The 25,692-nt window shown below is 41.7% G+C and overlaps 1 protein-coding gene across 5 annotated transcripts; it reads right to left on the bottom strand.

The window, feature by feature from the left end:
* Positions 1-1,041: 1,041 nt before the first annotated feature.
* Positions 1,042-25,692, bottom strand: LOC132883558 (zinc finger protein OZF-like). 5 transcript variants are annotated; one of them, XM_060917314.1, is made up of 6 exons: positions 13,709-13,796; positions 12,336-12,703; positions 10,537-10,804; positions 4,971-5,038; positions 4,616-4,794; positions 1,045-2,539 (listed from the first exon to the last, which is right to left on the bottom strand). In XM_060917314.1, the coding sequence occupies exons 4-6, from the start codon at positions 5,036-5,038 to the stop codon at positions 1,284-1,286; spliced, it is 1,503 nt and encodes a 500-aa protein (XP_060773297.1). In that variant the 5' UTR covers positions 10,537-10,804; positions 12,336-12,703; positions 13,709-13,796; the 3' UTR covers positions 1,045-1,283. The 5 variants fall into 5 exon arrangements, with proteins under 5 accessions (XP_060773300.1, XP_060773297.1, XP_060773299.1 ...); XM_060917316.1 differs by lacking the exon at positions 13,709-13,796 and adding an exon at positions 13,494-13,571; XM_060917313.1 differs by lacking the exons at positions 10,537-10,804; positions 12,336-12,703 and adding exons at positions 21,614-21,785; positions 25,557-25,692 and having other exon boundaries at positions 1,046-2,539; positions 13,709-13,956.

Raw genomic sequence — 25,692 nt, 5'->3', positions numbered from 1 at the left:
CAAGCACCAATGTATACAGTATACACACACACTATGTACGTATTTCTGTGGTGGTCTTATTCCTAGTTCACTTTGCTAAAGTATTACATAAGAATTTAAGCTTATTTTTTGTGATCTTCGATGATGGTGGAGAGAGAAGTTGATCTAGCAGCACTAAGAGTTTGTCTGTATCGTTCCAGAGGATCTCCTTCCATGCTAATTGGAATACTATCAATTTTGTTGTTAATATCCCAGAGTTTGTTGTTAGTCTCCCAGAGTTATCAAAGTTGATAACTCTGGGAGACTACTCATAAAACTTTATACAGCAGTTGGTGTGAATGCAGGTTTGACACCGTAGTGTGGCGACTTGTATATACTATTGCTCAGACATATTTTGAATAAGATGAGATAATGATTTGAGGTAGCTTCAGACTGTGGAAGTTTGGCTATATTTTCTATATTTAATACAAATACAAGGATTAGATTGAGAGTGTGAGACGACCATTATGAGTGGGTCCTATGCTATTCTGATTAACCCCTACTGAATCTAGAATGGACATGAACACGCTTCTCAAAGAGTCTTCTAGATTATCAAAATGAATAATAAATGTCTCCAACAATTAATTCTTTGTCTAAAGAAACAACCAGGTTTAAGATGAAATGTGCAAATTCACAAAGGAATTCAAAATATACATCCCAGATCTGTAAAAAATAATTAGCTAAATTGACTGGATAGACTTTTTTTTGGCTGCGTATGTTAGTATAAAGAACTTCAAACATAGTGCTTTTTTTTCCTCATGTTTTTGTATGATGTCTTAATTATCATTAAAAATAACTGAGACGCCTTCTCCTCTACCAGTTAGATGAGGCTGATGGATATAGCTGGACGAGCTTCTTTTACATGCTACCTACTCATTTAGTTTGTTCCACATTTCTGTGAAACATAGTACATTAAACTCCTGATCGGTAATAATTCCATTAACAATTGCTGCAGTACTACAATGCTGCAGTACTACAATGATAATAGTGTTGCAGTTAAATCATTACTTGTAGGGTGGTAATTAACAACTACTTACGATCAAAAGAAAACATTAATAGTCTTGTTTTAAACATCACTGAGGTTACATTTTAAAACACAGTCATATAACATGAACAATAAAGTTCAAAGTACAGGTCATTTTCAGCCAAAACTGTAGTAATAGCCATATTTAAATTTGATAACTTTAATCATGCAAGGTCTCCGCGTTAGTGCACCTGTAGGTCTTAAATCTAACTGAATGAGTAAACGTCTTCCCACACTGTGATCAGTGATGGAGCTTCTCTCTTGTGTGAATGCGCTGGTGTCGTTGGAGATTACTCTGATCAATAAAGCTTTTCCGACAGTGTGAGCACTGAAATGGCTTCTCTCCTGTGTGAATGCGCTGGTGTCGTTGGAGATTACTCTGATCAATAAAGCTTTTCCTACACTGTGAGCATTGAAATGGCTTCTCTCCTGTGTGAATGCGCTGGTGTTTTGGGAGAGCACTCTGTTGAGTAAAACTCTTCCCACACTGTGAGCAGTGATACGGCTTCTCCCCTGTATGAATGTGCTGGTGTATTTGGAGAGCACTCCGACGGGGAAAACTCTTGCCACACTGTGAGCAGCGATACGGCTTCTCTCCTGTGTGAATGCGTTGGTGTGTTTGGAGAGTACTGCGCTGAGTAAAACTCTTGCCACACTGTGAGCAGTGATATGGCTTCTCTCCTGTATGAATGCACTGGTGTTTTTGGAGATTGCTCCGATCAGTAAAACTTTTCTCACACTGAGAACAGTGATAGGGCTTCTCTCCTGTGTGAATACGCCGGTGTGTTTGGAGATGACTCTGACGAGTAAAACTCCTCCCACACTGTGAGCAGTGAAAGGGCTTCTCTCCTCTGTGAATGCGCTGGTGTGTTTGGAGAGTACTCTGCCGAGTAAAACTCTTGCCACACTGTGAGCAGTGATACGGCTTCTCTCCTGTGTGACTGCGCTGGTGTTTTTTGAGATTACTCTTATCAGTAAAACTTTTCTCACATTGAGAACAGTGATAGGGCTTCTGTCCTGTGTGAATGCGCTGGTGTGTTTGGAGACGACTCTCACAAGTAAAACTCCTCCCACACTGTGAGCAGTGATACGGCTTCTCTGCTGCATGAATGCGCTGGTGTCGTTGGAGAGCACTATGTTCAGTGAAACTCCTTCCACACTGTGAGCAGTAATGTGGATTTTCTCCTTTGTGACTGCACTGGTTTGGCTTGAGTGCATTCTGATGACCAAAACTCTTTCCACAGTCTGAGCAGTGGTGAATTTCCTTCTGTACATCATTGTGAGAAATGTCAGAACTGAGAGACTCCGTTGATGTTGGATGACTACTGGAGCATTTGCAGGGGATTTGAAATTCATATTTACTCTCTCTTGATTCCTGAAGTCTCACATACTCTTCATAGTGGCATCTCTGGATGTGTTTATCGAGGTAAATTTGAGATGCATAGGAAAGGGAACAGGTGGAGCAGGAAAAGACTTGCAGCAGAGCATTCTTTATTCCTGGAGAAGTGAAAGGACAAAAAAAAAAAATCAGAAATTGAACATGAAATGCTACCCGATTATAAAATGTAACAACACTAACCCAATGTAAGGGAGCATTTTTACTGAACCTCAAACATTCAAGATTCTACATGAATGAAGACCGAGACCAAAAAAAAAAAGTTTGAGGACTAAAGGCCTCTGCATGCTCTTGCGACAAGGCTTTCGCAGATAGCTTTTCGCAGACAGTTGTAATTTATCGTTGAGCGGGGAGTAATAGGCGTGCGCGATGTTATTCACTGCCACAACACAAGGGGGCGCGAAGTCGCGAAATCGCTAGGAGTAGTTGGTGGGTGTGGTTAGTGGAGTGTTTATCCTCCGGTTACTTATAATGACTAGAACTGGAGTCGTATAGATGTACGTACTTCCTCACTTCCTCGATCAACCGCTCTTCGTGCTGCTCCATCTTCGCTCGTGTTTTTAAAAATGGTGGTCGTGAAAACAAACCAAACCGGGAAAGTAGAGAAGCGGAAGTGCGTGTACAGCGGATGTAGAGTGGACCAATCAGAGCCCTCTTGTCTGCGACGCTGTCTGCAAGGCTTCTGCGGCGGTCACAATTTTTGGGAGGTGCGCGCAGAGCGTCTGCAAAGGTGGGGGGGCTACGCAGACACTGTCTGCGACGCTATCTGCGAGGACTGGGTTGTCAGCATAAATTGGCCTTAAGATATAGTGACCTCTAGCTCGGAATCATGGTAGATTCGATAAGGTGCTGTAACAGCAGCTATGCACAGCTTTAGCCACTACCCCATGGGTCTGAGTGACCAAGGGGGGAGTTGTTGGTTTCTGTTTGATCTAATGTCAAGTCTAGGTAATGGCAAGCCTAGCTTTATTTACAGCTCGTCCAGGACTGATAAGGAGACTCAGCCCTAGCATTCAAGGTTCTGAAAGATACAATAATGGGCCTTATTTATCAAGCTGGATAAGAATGGTTTTATTTGCAAATAGTTTTTAGTAGCATTTACCCAAGAAAAACACTTTTCCAAGACTTCATAAAATTTTAACAAAAGGTCAAACGTAACCAGACTGCCCCCCCAAAAAAAGTGTCCATTTTATCCACAAGTGTTTTTTGCTCACATCCACAAATGTTTTCAAGAAGACACAGGGCATTTATTGGTTATAAACCATTATTTTTTCTTTTGATTTTCACCTGCTGCTACATTTCTTTTTCAAACTATTTTGTTGAAAGACAGGACACCATGTTCTTCATAGTCCTCATCAGGAAGTGGCTCGAAATACAAATACAATCCACAGTATTTCAGAATAAACAGCATTAAGTTTATTCACTATGTTGTGTGGAAGAAGACGAAAGAAACCTTTATGCAAGCATGCACACTTCAACGAACAGTGAAATTCATCCTGTGCATTTAACCTATCTGAAGCAGTGAACACACGCACACACGCTCAGAGCAGTGGGCAGCCACACCAGAGCGCCTGGGGAGCAGTCAGGGGTCAGGTACCTTGCTCAAGGGCACCTCAGCCCAAGGCCACCCCACGTCAACCTAACTGCATGTCTTTGGATTGTGGGGAAAACCGGAGCACCTGGAGGAAACCCATGCAGACGGGGAGAACATGCAAACTCCACACAGAAAGGCCGTCGCCGGCCGCTGGGTTCGAACCCAGAACCTTCTTGCTGTGAGGCGACCATGCTAACCACTACACTACCATGCTGCCCGAAGACATTTAGCTATTCTTCTTCTGTCATCAGTATTAGTTTTACTTGTGAGAAATGTCGATTAATTAGCACTCTTATGGAGAACAGCCAGACTTTACAAAGGACTAGCAAGAGATGCAGTGGGCTGACGTTACGTGTTTCAAAGGAAGCCAACAGACGTCACCCTCTCTGGTTGGTCGTTGTCATATGATAAAGACCTACCTGGTTGGTAGAACTGGCCAAAATGAGTCCTCTGGGGGAGTGCTCTGGTTATTGTAGACTCCATTCTACAACAGCTTTCATCCCAGAAACTTTGTTTGACTAAGAAATACGTCACAAGATGATGCAGAAAATAACCTCTATAACCTCTTAGACTATAGTAACACCTTGCTGTTTGGTTGTTCCTGTAGGTGCAGGACACAGTTGTTTGGCGTACTCCTCTTCATACCACACCAAGAGCTCCTGTCCTGGGTTAATGGGTCGACAGCAACGATACAGAATTCCCCCTTGATACCGAAATGCCACAAGATTCCGTTCTTCAGGATTACGGGCACAATTCACATACCTAAATGAGTGAGGCAACATTCCAGAAAAAGTAAAAATCAAAATCAGCTCAGAGTTACAGACTTGGAGAAAGCATGGTGGAGATATCAGTGACATGAAGATAAAGTCCTTCCAACAAATGAGAAGCTGTAAAAATCAATCACTAAAAAAAACCCCAACAACTGGTGTATTCCTCACCTCATCCAATTCACATGCATCTCTCTTTTGGCATCGATGTATTCTCCACACTGCATGCTCCTGTACATCTGGAGAAAAATACCACATTTACTTCACTAAATCAATCTATGCCTTTAAATGAGGTACACAGAAACGAGAATGATGGCTCATACCAATATTATATTAAGCCTCATGAAGACTGAATTAAAAGTTCTTGACTGTATCTTTAGATTCACAAAACAGCCGACAAGCTCCAAGATGAATTTAGTAACTACAGGAAAATGCAGGCAAGGCTTTTCATCAGAATTTAGGCAAAGGAAAGGTTTCTCATAAAAGTCTGTATGTCTTTGACATGGCAAAGCTGTGGTATGACTCAGACCTCTCTGATAAATATCTGTCCCTTGTGTTTTGGTCTCTAAACAGACAGCTACAAAAATGCACAACTTTAAAAAGTCAGTTTTGTCACTAAATGGATTTTATATAAAATATTTTGAATTTTACAAGTAAGATTTTATTTGCCATAAGTGTTTGGGAGCTAACGTTGGTTTAGTTCAGTATAGCAGTGTTCATTTTTAATTTAAAGAATTTTAAATTTAGTTTTAGTTGTGTACTGAAAATTGTCATTTTATTTTAGTCTTTTTTCCATCAAGATTTAATCAGTGGAACTCAATTTTAATTTTACACAATGTTTGTCATAATTTTTTCAGACAGTTGCATGGTACTTGTAGTAAAATGTGCTCTGTAGTTTTAAGAGGGGCTATTATAGCAGGGGTATTGCTGAATGATTCCCCCAGTACATGGCTGGTGTTGTCACTATGTGGAAGTTATGTGGAGTTAGCCACGACTGTAATGGTGATGACCACTATTTGCACATGAAGATGTTACTTTGTTCAAACCAACGCCATATGCATGTCCTTACTCCTATACAGTGGTGCTTGAAAGTTTGTGAACCCTTTAGAATTTTCTATATTTCTGCATAAATATGACCTAAAACATCAGATTTTCACACAAGTCCTGAAAGTAGATAAAGAGAACCCAGTTAAACAAATGAGACAAAAATATTATACTTGGTCATTAATTTTTGAGGAAAATGATCCAATATTGCATACCTGAGAGTGGCAAAAGTATGTGAACTTTTGCTTTCAGTATCTGGTGTGACCCCCTTGTACAGCAATAACTGCAGCTAAAACATTTCCAGTAACTGTTGGTCAGTCCTGCACACCGGCTTGGAGGAATTTTAGCCCATTCCTCCGTACAGAACAGCTTCAACTCTGGGATGTTGGTGGGTTTCCTCACATGAACTGCTCGCTTCAGGTCCTTCCACAACATTTTGGTTGGATTAAGGTCAGGATTTTGACTTGGCCATTCCAAAACATTTCACTTTATTCTTCTTTAACCATTCTTTGGTAGAACAACTTGTGTGCTTAGGGTCGTTGTCTTGCTACATGACCCACCTTCTCTTGAGATTCAGTTCATGGACAGATGTCCTGACATTTTCTTTAGAATTTGCTGGTATAATTCAGAATTCATTGTTCCGTCAATGATGGCAAGCCGTCCTGGCCCAGATGCAGCAAAACAGGCCCATTCCATGATACTACCACCACCATGTTTCACAGATGGGATAAGGTTCTTATGCTGGAAAGCAGTGTTTTCCTTTCTCCAAACATAACGCTTCTCATTTAAACTAAAAAGTTCTATTTTGGTCTCATCCGTCCACGAAACATTTTTCCAATAGCCTTCTGGCTTGTCCATGTGATCTTTAGCAAACTGCAGATGAGCAGCAATGTTCTTTTTGGAGAGCAGTGGCTTTCTCTTTCCAACCCTGCCATGCACACCATTGTTGTTCAGTGTTTTCTTGATGGTGGACTCATGAACATTAACATTAGCCAATGTGAGAGAGGCCTTCAGTTGCTTAGAAGTTACCCTGGGGTCCTTTGTGACCTCACCAACTATTACACGCCTTGCTCTTGGAGTGATCTTTGTTGGTTGACCATTCCTGGGGAGGGTAACAGTGGTCTTGAATTTCCTCCATTTGTACACAATCTGTCTGACTGTGGATTGGTGGAGTCCAAACTCTTTAGAGATGGTTTTGTAACCTTTTCCAGCCTGATGAGCATCAACAATGCTTTTTCTGAGGTCCTCAGAAATCTCCTTTGTTCGTGCCATGATACACTTCCACAAACATGTGTTGTGAAGATCAGACTTTGATAGATCCCTGTTCTTTAAATAAGATGAGGTGCCCACTCACACCTGATTGTCATCCCATTGATTGAAAACACCTAACTAATTTCACCTTCAAATTAACTGCTAATCCTCGAGGTTCACATACTTTTGCCACTCATAGATATGTAATATTGGATCATTTTCCTCAATAAATAAAATGGTTCACGTATAATATTTTTGTCTCATTTGTTTAACTGGGTTCTCTTTATCTACTTTTAGGACTTGTGTGAAAATCTGATGTTGTTTTAGGTCATATTTATGCAGAAATATAGAAAATTCCAAAGGGTTCACAAATTTCAAGCACCACTGTACCTGTTAGAATCCAGAAGCATTATGAAAGCCATGCGAGCAGGTAAGTAAGTGAGCGAGCCTAGTGAACCGGATTCACCCCCACTTCCAAACTACAGTCAGGGACGTGAAAAAGAGGGAAGGCAACATACTGTAATGATTTTGCTAAAGGATATTTGGCTGTAAAAATTCCCTTGAAAAGTAAGCTAGGACGTCTATTTGAACAGAACCAGCTATTTTGGCTTATCTTTATTCGCCAGGGCATAACAAACAGATTTTGTTCTGCTGTCTTTTTACCGGCCCTCTCTGTGGGCCTGTCATTTTGGGTTTGCAAGACAGCGTGCTGCATGTGTGTTCTCACTGGTCAATCACAACCAAGTTAGCTAATGCACATTAACATTCTACACTAATGCAAAAGTAATGCGCAGCAGTGAAACAAATGCCATGGACAAGAAAAGGTCAAAAGTTAAAGGAGGGCCAAAAAATTGAGAATAAAAGCAGGCATTAGAGGCATAGGCTTCCAAATGTAAAAACAAAAAAACAAAACAAACAACATCATACTGTTCAGCTGGTCCCAAGCCCGACTAGATTGAGAAGGGTTGCATTAGGAAGGGCCTCCGGTGTAAAATCTATGTCAAATCAAATATACAGAACAGACCCACTGTGGCGACCCCTAACAGGAGCAGCCAAAAGTAGTAGTAGTATGGGCACCAGCATCTGGAACTGGCCCGCAATGCTATCTTCAAGGAGCAGAATGAAGAGCTTACGATGATGGACGTTAATGGTATTTAATCTCCATCATTTTAAGTTCTTCATTCTACTCCTCTTCTTGGTGAGAGAGCAGGTATTTATCTCCCACTTAAGGTCCTGGGTGATTATAGTGCCCAGGAAGTGAAAATACTCCACAGTGGTTACTGGGGAGTCAAACAGGGTGATGGGGAGGGTGTGGGAGAGCTCCTCCTGAAGTCGACAATCATCTTCACTGTCTTTAGAGCATTAAAGTTCATAGGCAATGGTCGGAGATGAAACAGAATATCAACTTTATTGTCTAGAAGAACGACCCAAAAAGCGAATTCAATTTTCCTAGTGTCTAATTTGCACCCTAAAATTGAATAAAACGGTTAAAATATACTGTTTTGCCCAATTTCTGAAGGTTTGTTTACATCTCACTTAGGCACACTTTCACCGCCAGGGGACAGTCGTCGTGACATCATTTAAGCCAAACAGACTGGGAGCAGGTCTGTGTTTACTTGCGAACCGAGCACACGTGTACGGACTTTGGTCGTGAGAGGTTGTGTAAAATGTCTGAAAGCGATAGCGATTTTGAAGTAGGAACTCTCCAAATTAAATATCGAGAGGTGAAACCATATGTATGAACCTATGGCCATTGCGAAGCAATCGGTGAATGTGGCTCACTGGTTTGACCGTGAAGCCTCGGAATCGGACAGCGACTCAGCCAACTCTGATCGCAGTGACCCCGGACCTCAACAAGACTAGCAGCCAAACGATTTATCCTGGTACTTATGATAAATTCCTACTTTTGTCGTAATACTAAATAAGAGCCTGTGGCAGCGGGGGTGTGGTCAAGCGTCAGTCTGTGAATCGAGGGCGGAGTCAGGGAAGGTAAGTGGCAGAATCACTACACCTGACGGGAATTAACCTATGTTTGTGTGTCTTCCCCAGTGACCGCACCCTATAAGAGGAGAGGGAGAGCAGAGGAAGGGAGCTCTCGCCCCAACCAGAATGCTTGTGTGCGCGCGCGCGTGAGACTGGGAGAGTAAAGTAGACACTGAAAAGTGCAAATAAAGAGTTTAAGAGAACTCAGTTCTGGCCTGCCGTGCTTCTGTGCTCCACCCACCTTGAACAATTTCTACAGAGCCCTTTTGAAGAATAATTAAACTGCCCTCCCGAGTGGATATAGGTAACGATTACTTGACAGTGCACCGGTAGGCCACATTAGCCTGCCATCCGCGGCATTATACTATTTATAGCCTACTCTAAGCAAGGAAATATCCTTTTGTCTCATTTCCACAATGATTGTACAGGATCCCTCAGGATTCTTGACTTGTCAATTGCAAGTAAAAGTAAAAATATGTTTACCTCCAATCTTCTCCTTTTTGCTTGAGCGTTGCTGGTCCGTTTCTTCTTTGACTGCTTGTTTTGTTTCACGTGCACAATCCACTCTCTCCACCTCTTCTCCTCTTCCGGAAAAAGCCAACCCTCTGGCTTCACGCGCACAATCCACTCTCTCTGCCTCGTCTCCTCTTCCGGAAAAAGCCAAACCTCTCGCTCTACCTCTTCTCCTCTTTCGGAAAAAGCCAACCCACTCGCTCTGCCTCTTCTTTTTTGGAAAAAGCCAACCCACTTGCTCCGCCTCTTCTCCTCTTCCGGAAAAAGCCAATCCACTCTCTCTGCCTCTTCTCCTCTCTTGGAAAAAGGTAAAAACTTCTTCCTGAACTGGTCCCGTTGTTACAGTTCACTACACACCAATAAGGTATGGTTTTTCTTTGGAAATTCCTGAACGCACGTCTGCACTCAAGCCGAACGTCAATGTAAATAAACGGAAGTGGACTCAACTCAAGCGGTTTGTTTGTCTTAAATGACGTCACGCGCCGAGTGGTCACGAAAATAGCCGAACAGAAATTCACCACGATCCGCGCTAACTTATTTTAATTATTACTTATTAACAATACTTCTTGGGACCAGAAGAAAATTACAGAGGGTTTTTTAACGTATAAAGTTTCAAATGTGCATAAAATTAAAACTGTTGCCTATAAGCTTTAAGCTCCAAGTTGTTCTGCCTGCACCAGGACACAAGGTAGTCAATCTCCCACCTGTAGGCAGACTCATCCTCATCAGAGAAGAGTCCAATGAGGGTGGTGTCCTCTACAAAATTTAGGAGCTTGACAAACTGATGACTGGAGGTGCAGCTGCTGGTGTACAGGGAGAAGAGTGTGTGTGTGTGTGGGGGGGGGGGGGGGGGGGGGGGGGGACCGGTGCTGATGGTTCAGGAGTCAGACATGTTTCCCCAGCTTCACGTGCTGCTAAGTTGTCAGACAAGAAGTCAGTAATTCACCTGCAGGTGGAGTCAGGCACACTCAGCTGGGAGAGCTTGTCCTGCAGAAGATCCAGGATGATCATGTTGAAAGTGGAAATGAAATCCACAAACAGGATTCTAGAATAGGTTCCTGGGGAGTCCAGGTGCTGGAGGATGAAATGGAGAGCCATGTTGACAGCATCATCTGCAGATCTGTTGGGTCTGTATGTGAACTGCATGGGGTCCAGGACTGGGTGGCTTTAAGGTGGTAAAGCACAAGGCGCGCGAAGGATAAGTGCAAGCACACCTTCATGAAATTGTGAAAGTACAAGTTTGTTAATAATCAAGGACATAACTCTGGTAAAATTTGCCCAAATTAAACAAAATTTCAATATGCATATAACTGTCATATACCGTAACAAAGCCTTTTGCCAAGTTTAGTGAAATTCCTCCACAAATTGTGAGAGGAGTTAATTTCAGAAGAATGTACATCCTCATGAAATTGTCAAAGTACAAGTTATTTAATCAAGGGTCTAAACTGTGGTAAAATTTTCACAAATGAAATTCAATCGCGGCGGCACGGTGGTGTAGTGGTTAGCGCTGTCGCCTCACAGCAAGAAGGTCCGGGTTCGAGCCCCGTGGCCGGCGAGGGCCTTTCTGTGCGGAGTTTGCATGTTCTCCCTGTGTCCGCGTGGGTTTCCTCCGGGTGCTCTGGTTTCCCCCACAGTCCAAAGACATGCAAGTTAGGTTAACTGGTGACTCTAAATTGACTGTAGGTGTGAATGTGAGTGTGAATGGTTGTCTGTGTCTATGTGTCAGCCCTGTGATGACCTGGCGACTTGTCCAGGGTGTACCCCGCCTTTCGCCCGTAGTCAGCTGGGATAGGCTCCAGCTTGCCTGCGACCCTGTAGAACAGGATAAAGCAGCTAGAGATAATGAGATGAGATGAAATTCAATCGCAATATGCGTATTACCATCATATAACAAGGCCTTCTGCTAAGCTTCGAGAAATTAATCCAAAAATTGTGAAAGGAGTTGCTGTCAGAAGGCAAGCATACCTTCATGAAATTGTGAAAGTACAAGGTTGTTACTCAAGGGCCACAACTCTGGTAAAATGCAACTGAATTGAACAAAATAACAATATACGTACTACCGACATATAACAATGCCTTTTGCCAAGTTTCGTGAAATTCCTTCAAAAATTGTGAGAGGAGTTGATTTCAGAAGGAAAACACACTCTCATAAAATTGTCAAATTATAATTTTGTTAATCAAGGGCTGTAACTCTGGTAAAATGTGACTGAATTTAATGAAATTATAATATGCGTATTACTGTCCTACAACAAAGCCTTTTGCTAAGTTTCGTGAAATTCCTCCAAAAATTGAGAGGAATTGATTTCAGAAGATGAGCACCCTTCTTGGGACGGACGGATGGACAGACAGAGGCACGACATAATCCCCCTTCGGGCCTTTTGGCCAGCGGGGGATAAAAACTGTAAACAGAGAATATTATTATATTCTAATATTATATTATAGTGCTGTTATTGTAGAATATAATAGTGCTTCCCACAGGATTTTTTGAAATTGTGGTCAGTGGACCTCACTCTGGAGGGTCTGGGGGTATGTCAAGTCAAGTTTGTTTGTATAGCGCTTTTAACCATGGACATTGTCCCAAAGCAGCTTTACAGAATCTGAATGTCCCAAGACATGAGCCAATTTTATCCCAAATCTATCCCCAGTGAACAAGCCTGTGGTGACGGTAGCAAGGAAAAACTCCCCCAGACGACACGAGGAAGAAACCTCGAGAGGAACCAGACTCAAAAGGGAACCAATCCTCACCTGGACAACAACAGACAACATGACTATAATAACAGTTTTAACATGAAGTCAGTTTCGTTGATGTTATAACTCTTCATTAATGGAAACTTGAGTGCAAAACTGCTCATGACAACCGCAGTCCCAAATTGAGCAAGCCAACTGTAGTCCTCAGCCACAAAAGCATTACTGTAAGTGTCCAGAGTGTCTTCCAAGTGTGACTTTCAACTGTCCATATGGGGCCGTCCTCCACAGGAGCGATGTGATGAGACTCCAATCAGAGATAGGGCATCAGGATGGATCAGGCAGGTCCGAGGAACAGAAGAGGTCAGCACCTCGATCCCAGGATTGACATGTAACTCAGAGGGATGTAACTCACAGGGTATGTTCCCCTGTAAGAAAATTTTGTATATTTATATATATTTTGTATAAATGACTACCTACAAACGTTTTTAATTAAAAAGCAGTCATTGGTGTATTTAAAAAAAAAAAAAATTCATGAGCCTGTAGAAAAATGCATGGGATTGCTCAAAATTCCACAGCACACTTCACTTTGCCTCACAGCACACTGAATATATACTGTACATATCTAATCTACCCTCGCCGAACCGATGTTCAAATTATATTTTGTTTGCATTTGTGAATTCATGGAAATGAAACAGATTGTGTAAAACGTCAAACCAACTGCAGACCCCAGCATCAAACCAACTCGCATCACGGCAAATTTTGTGGCATTGAAAATCATCGGATTGTTGGTGTAACAACAAGTTTTATATTCACTTTAGCATTAATTAAGAAGAAGCACAACTTTATTCATCACACACTTGTGAAATTCCTCTCTGCATTTAACCCATCTGAAGCAGTGAACACACACATGCACACACGCATACCCAGAGCAGTGGGCAGCCATGCTAACAGCGCCTGGGGAGCAGTTGGGAGTTAAGTGCCTCGCTCAAGGGCACCTCAGCCCAAGGCCGTCCCATATTAACCTAACCGCATGTCTTTGTATTTGTTCAAATCCTCTAGTGTCATACTTTTCTGTTTATCCTCGACATTTAGAAATGAAACAAGGTGTAAGTGTGAATGAATAAGTTCTTTGTCCATGTGTGCGTGTGAAGAAGATACCGTGTTAGTTTTTTTTTTTTCTTTTTTATCAGACATCTAATTTTTGGGTTTGTTTACCTGACATGTTTCGACGTACAACTTCCGTCTTCCTCAGAGTGTCACCGGATGTTAATTGGTGACGCATCTTTTATCAGCTGCTGTTTCTGAAGTTGTACGTCGAAACATGTCAGGTAAACAAACCCAAAAATTAGATGTCTGATAAAAAAGAAAAAAAAAAAAAAAAAAACTAACTATATTTAATATAAGACATAATGAACGTAATCGAAAGATACCGTGTTGTTGTGGATGCAGCAGAGTGCCTCGTAGGGTCCGAAGTGTGCACCTACTGGAACAGTCTCCCCCTTATTAAACACTCCCAGGCCTGCATCAGGAATACTGGACTTCTGGATTTCTAGCCCAGGAGGAAGAGTTTGTCTGGCTCGGTCAGGGACTCCCATGGGAACAAGAGTATCTGGGATGAAAAGGGGCGGTCCATGAACCTCACATTTGTGGAGGAAGAAGGATTTGCAAACTTCACAGTCTGGGAGCAAAGAAAACACAATAGGAAGAAATGAGGCCCAAATGTGTGTGTAATGTGTGTGTATATTGAAGACTATATACAGTATATGAATACTGTATAAAGATTATCCTAAGAAAGCTTGCCAGACAGGCTCACTGAGCATCTGTTTGAGACTAGACGTGTCCATCAGGACTGAGATCTCACAGGACACAACAAGATACACGAGTATGAATTTTTTACTTCCTTGTGGGAGTAAACAAGTGGTCAGATATGAAGCTTGCAGGGCAAAATAAAACAAATGTTCATTAACATGAGAGTGTGACACTGTGTAATGTATTTACAGCATTCTTAGGACCTGCCTGATCAGGGTCATGGTTTTCTTAAATTCGGTTACTTGTTTGCTTATTTTTTGGGAAACAGAATTTCCCAAATTTGTTAGGAAATCATATGCACAAACAAAAATAACTGTGCACACAGAATAAAAATAAATAAGTAAATAATCCCACGCATATCTCTATTTGAGCTTGCTGACTATCTGGCATTTCTAGATCTACGCATTTTTCTAATGCCATACATCTAGGATTCATATTTAATTAAAATAATAATAATAATAATATCCAATTGTGGGCGGCACGGTGGTGTAGTGGTTAGCGCTGTCGCCTCACAGCAAGAAGGTCCTGGGTTCGAGCCCCGGGGCCGGCGAGGGCCTTTCTGTGTGGAGTTTGCATGTTCTCCCCGTGTCCGCATGGGTTTCCTCCGGGTGCTCCGGTTTCCCCCACAGTCCAAAGACATGCAGGTTAGGTTAACTGGTGACTCTAAATTGACCGTAGGTGTGAATGTGAGTGTGAATGGTTGTCTGTGTCTATGTGTCAGCCCTGTGATGACCTGGCGACTTGTCCAGGGTGTACCCTGCCTTTCGCCCGTAGTCAGCTGGGATAGGCTCCAGCTTGCCTGCGACCCTGTAGAAGGATAAAGCGGCTAGAGATAATGAGATGAGATGAATATCCAATTGTCAGCCCTGCGATAACCTGGCGACTTGTCCAGGGTGTACCCAGCCTCTCGCCCATAGTCAGCTGGGATAGGCTCCAGCTTGCCTGCGACCCTGTAGAAGGATAAAGCGGCTAGAGATAATGAGATGAGATGAATATCCAATTGTCAGCCCTGCGATAACCTGGCGACTTGTCCAGGGTGTACCCAGCCTCTCGCCCATAGTCAGCTGGGATAGGCTCCAGCTTGCCTGCGACCCTGAACAACAGAATAAGCGGCTACAGATAATGGATGGATGAATATATATCCAGTGGCAATTTAAGCATATTCCATTTGTTTCAGAAGAAACCAGTGGACCCAAAGGAAACCCATGCACACAGGGGGAGAACTTGCAAAACTTCACACAGAAAACAACCCAAGCTTAGAATCGAATACAGAACCCTGGAGCTGCGCCACTGTGATGCCCCTAAATCCATATACAGATATTTGGACACCTGTCCATAACACATGGATTAAAGCAAAAAAAAAATCATCTGACTGAAAAAAAAAAAAGCTCCATGTCGTTGGCCCCTACGACATCAGCGATGCGTCAAATTTTAAACGCCGTGTTGTCCATTATCCCCTAGGCCCCTACTTATAGTACATTTACATAATTTTAACAATGACTAAAGCTAAGGCAAGACTTGACCGTTGTCATTACTGGCTATACATGACGAAACATCAAGTTTTCAGCACAAAGTGCAAATTTATTTCAACAGTACTTAGTAATGCACAGCAGTGGTTCAGAGAAAAGTGCAAGTGCAGTCGAACTTGAACCATGCTTTCAAAAGGGTGGAACAGAAAGAAAAATAAGAAAATCTGTTGAAATAAAGCCAGGAAACAAGAAAAGTAAAGTGAAAGTTCACTTTTTCTGCTTCTTCGCAGTGAAGCCAAAGGCATCTAGTTTGGCAACACCTGATGCCTGTTTTTGTTTCTTTTTCCTTGGCACAGCAGCAGGAGCTTGCCATTATCGCCCATTTCATTTCGCCAAGCCCATCTCCACTTATTCTTTACCGTTTTGTCGATGTCTGACACATCTGTGGCTTCATTTAAAAGAAGCGCGTCCGTGCTGGCAAAACCGAAAGTAATTTGACACGCTCTAGTGATGGAAATCGAAGGGCCTATGTCCGGTGAAATATGGCCTTATACGCAGTACTAGAGTTGAGGGGGGATGTGGGGGGGGCATCCCCCTTCTGAAATAAAAATCTCAAATCATCCCCCTTATAAAACGGCCATCCCCCCCATCACATTCCTTGGGCCATTTTACCAATTAATGTGGAAATTAGCCTACTATTATTTTAACAAATATTACTACCATTTCAACATTAGAGGCTTTGCGCAGTGATAGCCTACATGTAGCCGGATAAAAAAGACGCATATTTATTTATTCGGTTGCACCTCTCATTCACACCTATACGGAGGTTTCAGTCACTGAAAATAGCTAGTTTTGCAAACTCGGGGCAGAGTGGAGATTTCTGAAAACTCCATCTTCAGACACGCGTGTAAATCGGGAAAACAAAGCAACAGTGGGCGAGAGGGCGCGCGCGAATATAATGAGTCATAGGTGTGAATCTTTCACCGAATGCCAATTGTCCCGGTTCTTCATGAAATCGCACGTGCACGCACAAATTCATCAGGTTAACTTTCAAATAACTGTTCTTGTGCACTTGCGACACCGGAGCCACTTTCCTGAATTTTGAGCTTTGGAGTATTCGCTTCTTTAACTATTTAATCAATGAATTTATTTGTCACATACATTAAATTACTAATGTAAACCATTAGTAGCCTATTTAAGCAATAGCTGTTTTCTTCACTGTTTTCCGACCTTTTGTGCTTAGTGAATGAGACACTTCATTACACTCCACTGACCGACATCCAATTCCGGACTTTTTTGAAAATGTAAAATATAGGCCTACGAGATGTTTTTTGGGGACTTAATTCACGTTGGTCCTTTACTATTCATTTTTGAGACTGACGAGGCACTAAATACTGTGGAATTATTTTCTCCTTACTATGAAGTTTGGCATCTTAAACAAGTGTCGGGAAATCTTGCAGCCCGACTCTGCAGCCTCCAATGTTTAAGCGAACTGCTGAAACCATAATGTTTAAAGATTAAATCGTAGGCTAATCAAACCAAAGAAAAAACACAGCCTTTCCAGAACATTGTGTGCCGAAGCCTGTTTAACCTACAAAAGGCTTAAAGGAACAGTCCACCGTACTTCCATAATGAAATATGCTCTTATCTGAATTGAGACGAGCTGCTCCGTACCTGTCCGAGCTTTGCGCGACCTCCCAGTCAGTCAGACGCAGTCAGATGCGCTGTCACTCCTGTTAGCAATGTAGCTAGGCTCAGCATGGCCAACGGTATTTTTTGGGGCTGTAGTTAGATGCGACCAAACTCTTCCGCGTTTTTCCTGTTTACATAGGTTTATATGACCAGTGATATGAAACAAGTTCAGTTACACAAATTGAAACGTAGCGATTTTCTATGCTATGGAAAGTCCGCACTATAATGACAGGTGTACCAACACCTTCTGCGCGCTTCGACAGCGCATTGATACGGAGCTCAGATATCAATGCGCTGCCGAAGCGCACAGAAGGTGTTAGTACGCCTGCCATTATAGTGCGGACTAGGGCTGAACGATCTATCGTTTTCGACCGAAAATCGCGATCTCAGACAACACGATTTTGGGATCGTCAAAGCCGCGGTTTTTCTCAGTGCTCCTAAACTGACCCATGTTTTGTTCCATCAATAAATTGTCCTCATTTTTTACACTACAGACAAAAAAATTACGTTCAGGAAAGCCTTGTGGCACTCAGTGTGAAAGAATTTTGTGAATATCTCCTTCCGTTTTCGTGTAAATCCCTGTCGTTTGGAGGGAGCACTGCGAGGAGAAACTGCGCTTTCTCTGTCTGTGTCTGAGCGCGCGGGTGGGGGAGGGGCGGCTCTCTCTCTCTCACACACACACACAGGAGGGAGGGGCCCTGCAATAGCGACTGCTACAGCCACTGCATCACTCTTCTTTCCCACAGGGGAATTGTTGGCTCTAGTTATAATTTATAATGCTTATGTACATTCTTTTACAAAAGTGCAATATTTTGATGCTGCTGAGCCATTGATCAACCTTTTTTTTATGTCTGATATGTTGTAGATGGGAAAAGTAAAAGAAGCAAAAGTTTCCTTAAGAAAGATGGCTCTCTTTTTATTATTTTAAGTTATTATAACTTGTTCCTCAGGCACTCAATGTTAATAAACAGGCCTACATTTGAAATCTGTTGACCTCAGTTTTCATTCTTGCATTAGCTTTATGGAATTCATTGTATTAATTAATTTGCACTGAAACTTGATTTAAAGAAAAAAAATCGTGGTTGAAATCGAAATCGCAATATCTGCCAGAAAAATCACAATTCAATTTTTTCTTAAAATCGTTCAGCCCTAGTGCGGACTTTCCATAGCATAGAAAATCGCTACGTTTCAATTTGTGTAACTGAACTTGTTTCATATCACTGGTCATATAAACCTATGTAAACAGGAAAAACACAGAAGAGTTTGGTCGCATCTAACTACAGCCCCAAAAAATACCATTGGCCATACTGAGCCTAGCTACATTGCTAACAGGAGTGACAGCGCGTCTGACTGCATCTGACTGACTGGGAGGTTGCGCAAAGCTCGGACAGGTACGGAGCAGCTCGTCTCAATTCAGATAAGAGCATATTTCATTATGGAAGTACGGTGGACTGTTCCTTTAATAGCATAGATCTTGCTGCGGCTTCAACAGGGCTGTTTAGATTTTTCACCTGATCACCTTTCAATAGGCAAATGTTATTATTATTATTATTATTACTACTACAATAGGCCTAGTATTAGTAGTAGGACAGCCAGATTGTTTCATCAGTGGAGCCGCCGTTAAAAGGAAATTGATGCGGAGCGCCGCAGCTCACCTCGGGGTGAATCGCGTCCCAAGGCGCGGGGCTGGCCCGCCCTGGCAGCGCTGGTTCGTTGGGGAGAGGGCAGAGGTCGCTGGCTGCCAAGTCTGGAGAGGCTGGGACCTCCCCTGGCCGAGTTACGAGCGTGCAAAGTCGGGCTGGAGCCGCCGATAGAAACGAAACTCAAGCCGAGCACCGCGGCTCGCTGCCTACGCCGAGCCTCCCCGGGACTAGACAGTAGTGTAGGCTGTATTTATTTATTTATTTATTTATTTATTTAGGCCTATCTAGCGCAACAACTTATTCCTTTACATATACTCAAACATAGCACAAGAAAGGGTTCAACAACAGGCAATCACAGCAGCTTGGTGAAGTTCTAAATCACATCGGTGTCAGACCTATGGGCCTACCCCCCCCCCTTTTTCCTCGGATCTGCATCACTCTCACTATTGACCTTTAGCACTCCCAGTTGACGGAAATCCGTCGTAGCGACGGAAAACTTTAATCCATGCATCATACCCATATGTGCTTATTGAATATCCCATTTCAGGGGCATACCGAAGGGCATACTCTCTGTCCCCTATTAATCACAGCAGATTGGGTTCTTCTGCGAGCTCATGCATGTGGGGAAGAGAGCACATAGCACTGTTCTCCGGGCGCGTTTTGCTATCCTGTGACGCAGCATGAGGTGCATTTGGAAAAGAGGTTGATGGCTTCACATGTCTTGGAGGAAGCACATGTTAGCCTTCACTCAAACAGTTAGAGACCTGGCTGGTGGGTAGATACTAGCTGGTGACCACACTGGGGAGAAAATAGGTGAAAAACAAACAAACAAACAAACAAAAAACCCTATAATCTTCTAATGTGCTTATTGAACATCCCATTCCAGGGGCATACCCCCCCCCCCCCAAACAGGACCCTGCACCCCAAAACTCCCTCTCCACACGCACATTTTAAGGTCCGGGGGGGGGGGGGGGGGGGGGGGGGGGGGCGACATACAGGCACTAGGACCATGCGGAAAGAACACCTGCTCAAGAACAGGAGACATTGCAGGCACTAGGACCACGCAGAAACATCCTCTGCTCAAATTGCCGGTATACGTCTGCTTCACTCTCCTCGAGTGCACTCAAAAATTATTCAATAGTTAGCAATGTCAGAACCCCCCAAGCGGCAAAAGATCGAGGACATACGACTTTTTTTTTTTTAGTGTGAGTGATGTCTTCAGACACACTCTATATTAAGTTAGCTAACGTTATATTAAGAATATTCATAGTGAGATCATGTTGGAATATCACTTTGTAAACATCTTCAAATTAGCTAGCCATAGAAATTTTTTTTTAAAACTTTATTTCAAACGAGCACAGTCAGTCTACTACTGTACTTCTTCACTCAACACATAAATCAGAGTAGTGATGAGCAGCGGAGAGGTGAGTGAAAAATTACAGAAAGAAGAAAAGTTATCCGACTTTCTAATTAGAATTATAAATCAGTTAGAACTATAAATGGTTAATGCGCCATTTTAATCTCCAAATCACTACAGTAGAACACTTTCATTCATGAAAGTATTTTTATTTGGAAATAATTTCTTGCGTCTGTAACTCAGTAGGGACAGCTGCCCCAGGTGATAGGCAGGGAGCAGGAACAGCATGTAGAAAGTTCAGAGATGAGCGAATTACAAATTACAGAATCAAGCAAGAAGGTATGAGAGGCTGTGGTACAGATGAGTGACAAATTAAAGCCAAACTGAAGTGTCGTGAGGCCATCATGAGTCTGCAGAATATCTTCAGAATATCTCCTTGCCAAGTCTGTGGAACTGTATTGGAGGGATGAACTTTCCTCCAAGATATTCCCTCATTTCTATACAACCTTTATTTAATCAGGTAATTTAATTGAGATCAAGATTTCTTTTGCAAGAGACCCGAGTACAGCAGATAGACCTCAGGGTTTTTCGGGGTATGTGAAAAACTTAAGCCCTTTAGAGGATTCATGCCTGTACTTTGTCTCCCCCCCCCCAACAAAATCAAAATTCTGCCCCTGCCCAATAGAACAGAAGAGTTCTATTATAAATTTTTTTCTAATTATTGCTCTAAAATACATGTGAAGACTGAAATATGACTCCTTTAACAGTTTGTTCGGGTCCAAATCTTTGTAATAGGAGCTGCAGGGAGGGGTCCTGCAGTTGATCGTCATTCACCCCCACCCCCAAGCCAGTAAACTCAAGGGAAACACTGAAATGTAAATAGAAACAAATAAAACATGCAATGTGTCATTCATTAATAAATTAAAAATTGTAATCGCAGGCAGATTACTGTGGTATGAGGGGAATAATACACTTTGGGTCACGCTGTTATATGAAAATAAATCGCCCAACATAGATTTTTATATAACAGTATGACCCGTCATGTGATATTCCACACTTTTTTGTTCAGGTTAACATCTTTTTGTAACGACTAATGTATTTTAAAGAAATTTAAAAAACAAACAAAAAAAACCCTATTATTTAGTTCCTCTTACTCCTTGCTACCATATTACACACTCTGTAGACAAAGTTCACACTTTAGCAATAAAAAGATAAATTTCATTTTGTCACAATTTGTTGATGAAATAATCCAAGACTGAGGCTACATCCCAAATGTACTGTATTGTACTTTTAGTGCACTAGATAGTGTGTAGGGTAGAATAAACAGTGAGTGTTACTGAGCACCAGAGCGGCCTGATGTCTTACAGAGGTAGTCTTTATTGTCAGGATCTTCCACTTTAACGGCGAGACCTTCAGATGGGTTGTCGAGGTCGTCTCCATGGTTGTAGATTTTCAGCTCCAGCGTGTCCTCTTTCTTCACACCGACTTCTGACATCCCTCCATCTTTGGATGTCTCTGTTTTCATGTCCTCATACAGCTAAAGATCAAACAATAAATCTGTTAGGGTGGGACGGTATCCATCCCACTTGGAAAGGTGCTACTCTCATTTCTTGCAGCATAGCTCATAGTCTCAGAACAGGCGTAGTATGACAATCCAGAGCCAAGGCCAGGGAGAAGATGAACAGGCCAAACCGACTGTCTGCTAGCTGCACAAAGTCGTCACTCAGGTTCTACTATATTGAGACTGTGTCTATTCCCTGAACCATACAAAAAAGTAGAACTACTCAGAGTTTGTTCTAGTAATCTAATTAATATGAAATTAGATCATAATGACTGTATAGCCAATGTCAGAACCTTTAATCTAAAGGTAGGACTATTGTATCCAGGAGGACTATAGTTAAAGACTGCATTCAGTACACATCTGCACCGTACTGAAAGTGCTGTACCAAAATGGTCTGGTACGAATAAGTGTAGCGTTACACCCCCACAAGATGGTAAACTAGAGCACAGCAGCAGACAGCCGCAAGAAGCTGTTGCCTCTAATCAACCACACTGGGTTCTTTCCTGGCCAGGGATTTATCATCTCCCTGGACACAATACCCTCCAGGCCTGTAGAGGGTGTGCGCGTGCACACTACCACAAAGGGCTAATACTGGCTCCAACACAACACTGGTCACAGTGTGGAAAGAGTTCTTCTCATCAGAGTAATCTCCATCACCCCGAAGGACTTTTCTGTTGTTTTTGATGCCATCCCTGCGGGCATAATTTCTTTATTTAGAGGCCTTAAGGGTCAGTTATATGACCCTGTCGTGCGTGATGTTGCTGAGACTAATGTTGGAAGAAGTTGCTTTTCAAATCATAAGAATTCAAACAAAACAATCCGTCAACTTTTCCAACAAGAAATCACCACTGCGCCATCTTCTTTATCATTCTGGTCCAGTTATGTAGGGGACATTTGCTGGGATAAAGTGTGGCTGCTACCACATAAATTCTGCTTGACTAATAAGGTCAGAGAGATTTCTTTTAAGTTGATACATAGGTTTTACCCAACTAACCACTATTTACAGAAACTTAAAAAAGATATTGATGTAAACTGCACCTTTTGTAGGGATCACAGAGAAACACTTGTACACTTATTTTGGTCATGCTCTCATACAAAGACATTTTGGTCTAAACTATCAAGATATATTATAGATTCTGTCTACCCTGATTTTGCTTTGAAGTGGGAAAATGTACTCTTTGGTTTTGTTACTCAAGACAGGAATGCCACTTCTGAGTTTTACTTAATTAACCTCATTATCATTTTAGCCAAACATTATATACACAAGTCAAAATTTCAAAATGTAAAGCCAACCTTTATTGAATTCTCCATTTATGTAAATCATTATATAGCGTCCATCTCTTGCTCTCTTAATAAGAAAGCTGTGAAGTCTTATTCCCTTTTTGTGCTGTACAATGTATTCATGTAAATTTATTTATTTTCCTGTTTCTGTTTATTTGTTTTTTTTTTTATTATTATTTCCATGCCATAACCCCTGGCAGACTGTTATATATGTTTTTTATACAAAATGTATGCAATGCTATCTGACAATAAAAAAAAGGAAAAAAAAAATCAGAGTAATCTCCAAATACACTAGCGTGTTCACACAGGACAGAAGCTATACTGTATCACTGCTCACAGTGTGAGAAGACGTTTACTTATTCAATTACGTTTAAGACCCACAAGTACACTAACTCAGACATTGTCTGATTTAAAGCTGTCAAATTAAATATGGTTATTATTCATGTTTTATTTTGATCTTAAGTACTTATTAATTAGTACTTAATTACCAACATGCAAGTAATGATTTAAGTGTAACACTCTTATCAGTGTAGTACTGCAGCATGAGACTAATTGTTAATGAAATTATTACTGATCAGGAGTTTAACGTATTATGTTTAACAGAAATGTGGATCAAACCAAATGAGAATGGAGCATTTAAATGTAGCTATATGCTTCATCTTCAGCTATATGCATCAGCCTCATCTAACTGGTAGAGGACATGTCACAGTTATTTATAATGATAATCTAGGCAACATACAAAAACCTGAACAAAATTTCAATATGTTTTGAAGTTCTTTCTACGAACATATGTCTCATCTCATCTCATTATCTCTAGCCGCTTTATCCTGTTCTACAGGGTCGCAGGCAAGCTGGAGCCTATCCCAGCTGACTACGGGCGAAAGGCGGGGTACACCCTGGACAAGTCGCCAGGTCATCACAGGGCTGACACATAGACACAGACAACCATTCACACTCTCATTCACACCTACGGTCAATTTAGAGTCACCAGTTAACCTAACCTGCATGTCTTTGGACTGTGGGGGAAACCGGAGCACCCAGAGGAAACCCACGCGGACACGGGGAGAACATGCAAACTCCGCACAGAAAGGCTCTTGTCAGCCACGGGGCTCGAACCCGGACCTTCTTGCTGTGAGGCGACAGCGCTAACCACTACACCACCGTGCTGCCCCATGAACATATGTAGCCAAAAAAAAAAAAAGTTTACCCAGTCAATTCAGCTAATTATTATTTACAGACCTGTGGTTTATATTCTGAATTTCTTTCTGAATTTGCGGATTTCACCTCAAACCTGGTTGGTTTTTTAGATAAAGCATTAATTGTTGCAGACTTTAATATTCACTTTGATAAACTGGAAGACTCTGAGAACAGCATTCATTTCCATTCTAGACTCCACAGGGGTTAATCAGAACATCATAGGACCAACTCATAATGGTGGTCACACTCTCAATCTAACGTTTGCATTTAATACAGAAAATATAGTCACATTTCCACAGTCTGAAGCTACCTCAAATCATTATCTCATCTTATTCAAAATATGTCTGAGCAATAATATATGCAACTGGCCACACTACGGTGTCAAACCTACATTCACACCAACTGCTGCATGAAGTTTTATCAGTAGTCTCCCAGTTATCAACTTTGATTGGATCACCATCAGACCCACAGAACTCGATCAGCCAACTGAATGCTTAGAGTCAGTGTCCACTATACTTTCGATAATGTAGCTCCACTTAAAAGAAAACAATTCAAGAGAGAGAAAAAATTAGCACCCTGGTATAATGATCACACATGCACCTTAAAACATAAAATTAGAAAATGGTGTCAAAATTGATAGTATTCCAATTAGCATGGAAGGAAAGCCTCTTGAGCTACACAGACAAGCTCTTACTGCTGCTAGATCAATGTTTCTCTCTACTCTAATAGAACATAACAAAAATAATCCTAGATTCTTATGTAATACTTTCGTAAAATAAACTAGGAATGAGACCACCACAGACACATGGACACCTTCAATATGTAGTAGCGACGACTTTATTAATTTTTTCCAATAGCAAAATTGAAAAATATCAGGCAAAAATATCAAGCTATAAACTTAAGGCCAGCCAATTTGCTAAATATCCCTGTAAAGCTTTCTGGTGAATATACTGCAGAGGGGGGTGACGCTGCCTGATTGGCTAAAACAAATACGAGGAAAAAAATCTGCGAGAAATCAAGTCAGAATTGAAAAGACGTCGCAATTTAGCAAAAATTTTTATGTGATGGAAATGGATTTGAAGTGAAGATTATTTAAATACTTTCAACATATAAATAAACAGGTTCGCCGAACTACAAATCTCTCCTTAGTGGATGAAAAGTGCACTACATAGAGTGCGCATGATATTATTTCATACTGAATGTAGTTCACTTAAACAGTGAAGTGGAGATGCATTTGGGATTCGGCCACACAGCTTCAGTTTAACTTACCTCGGGATTTTTAAAGCAGAACAACGTTTTAAATCCTCATAGCCAGACACAATAACGTGCTTTTATTATTTATTTATTATAAATCGAGGGACTAAAGCTGTTCAGGCGAGCAGCGGCTTTTCCTTCTCCAGTGTTT

Source organism: Neoarius graeffei, chromosome 3 (genome assembly GCF_027579695.1).
Source record: "Neoarius graeffei isolate fNeoGra1 chromosome 3, fNeoGra1.pri, whole genome shotgun sequence".
NCBI lineage: Eukaryota > Metazoa > Chordata > Actinopteri > Siluriformes > Ariidae > Neoarius > Neoarius graeffei.
This window is presented reverse-complemented; position numbering and strand designations above follow the sequence as displayed.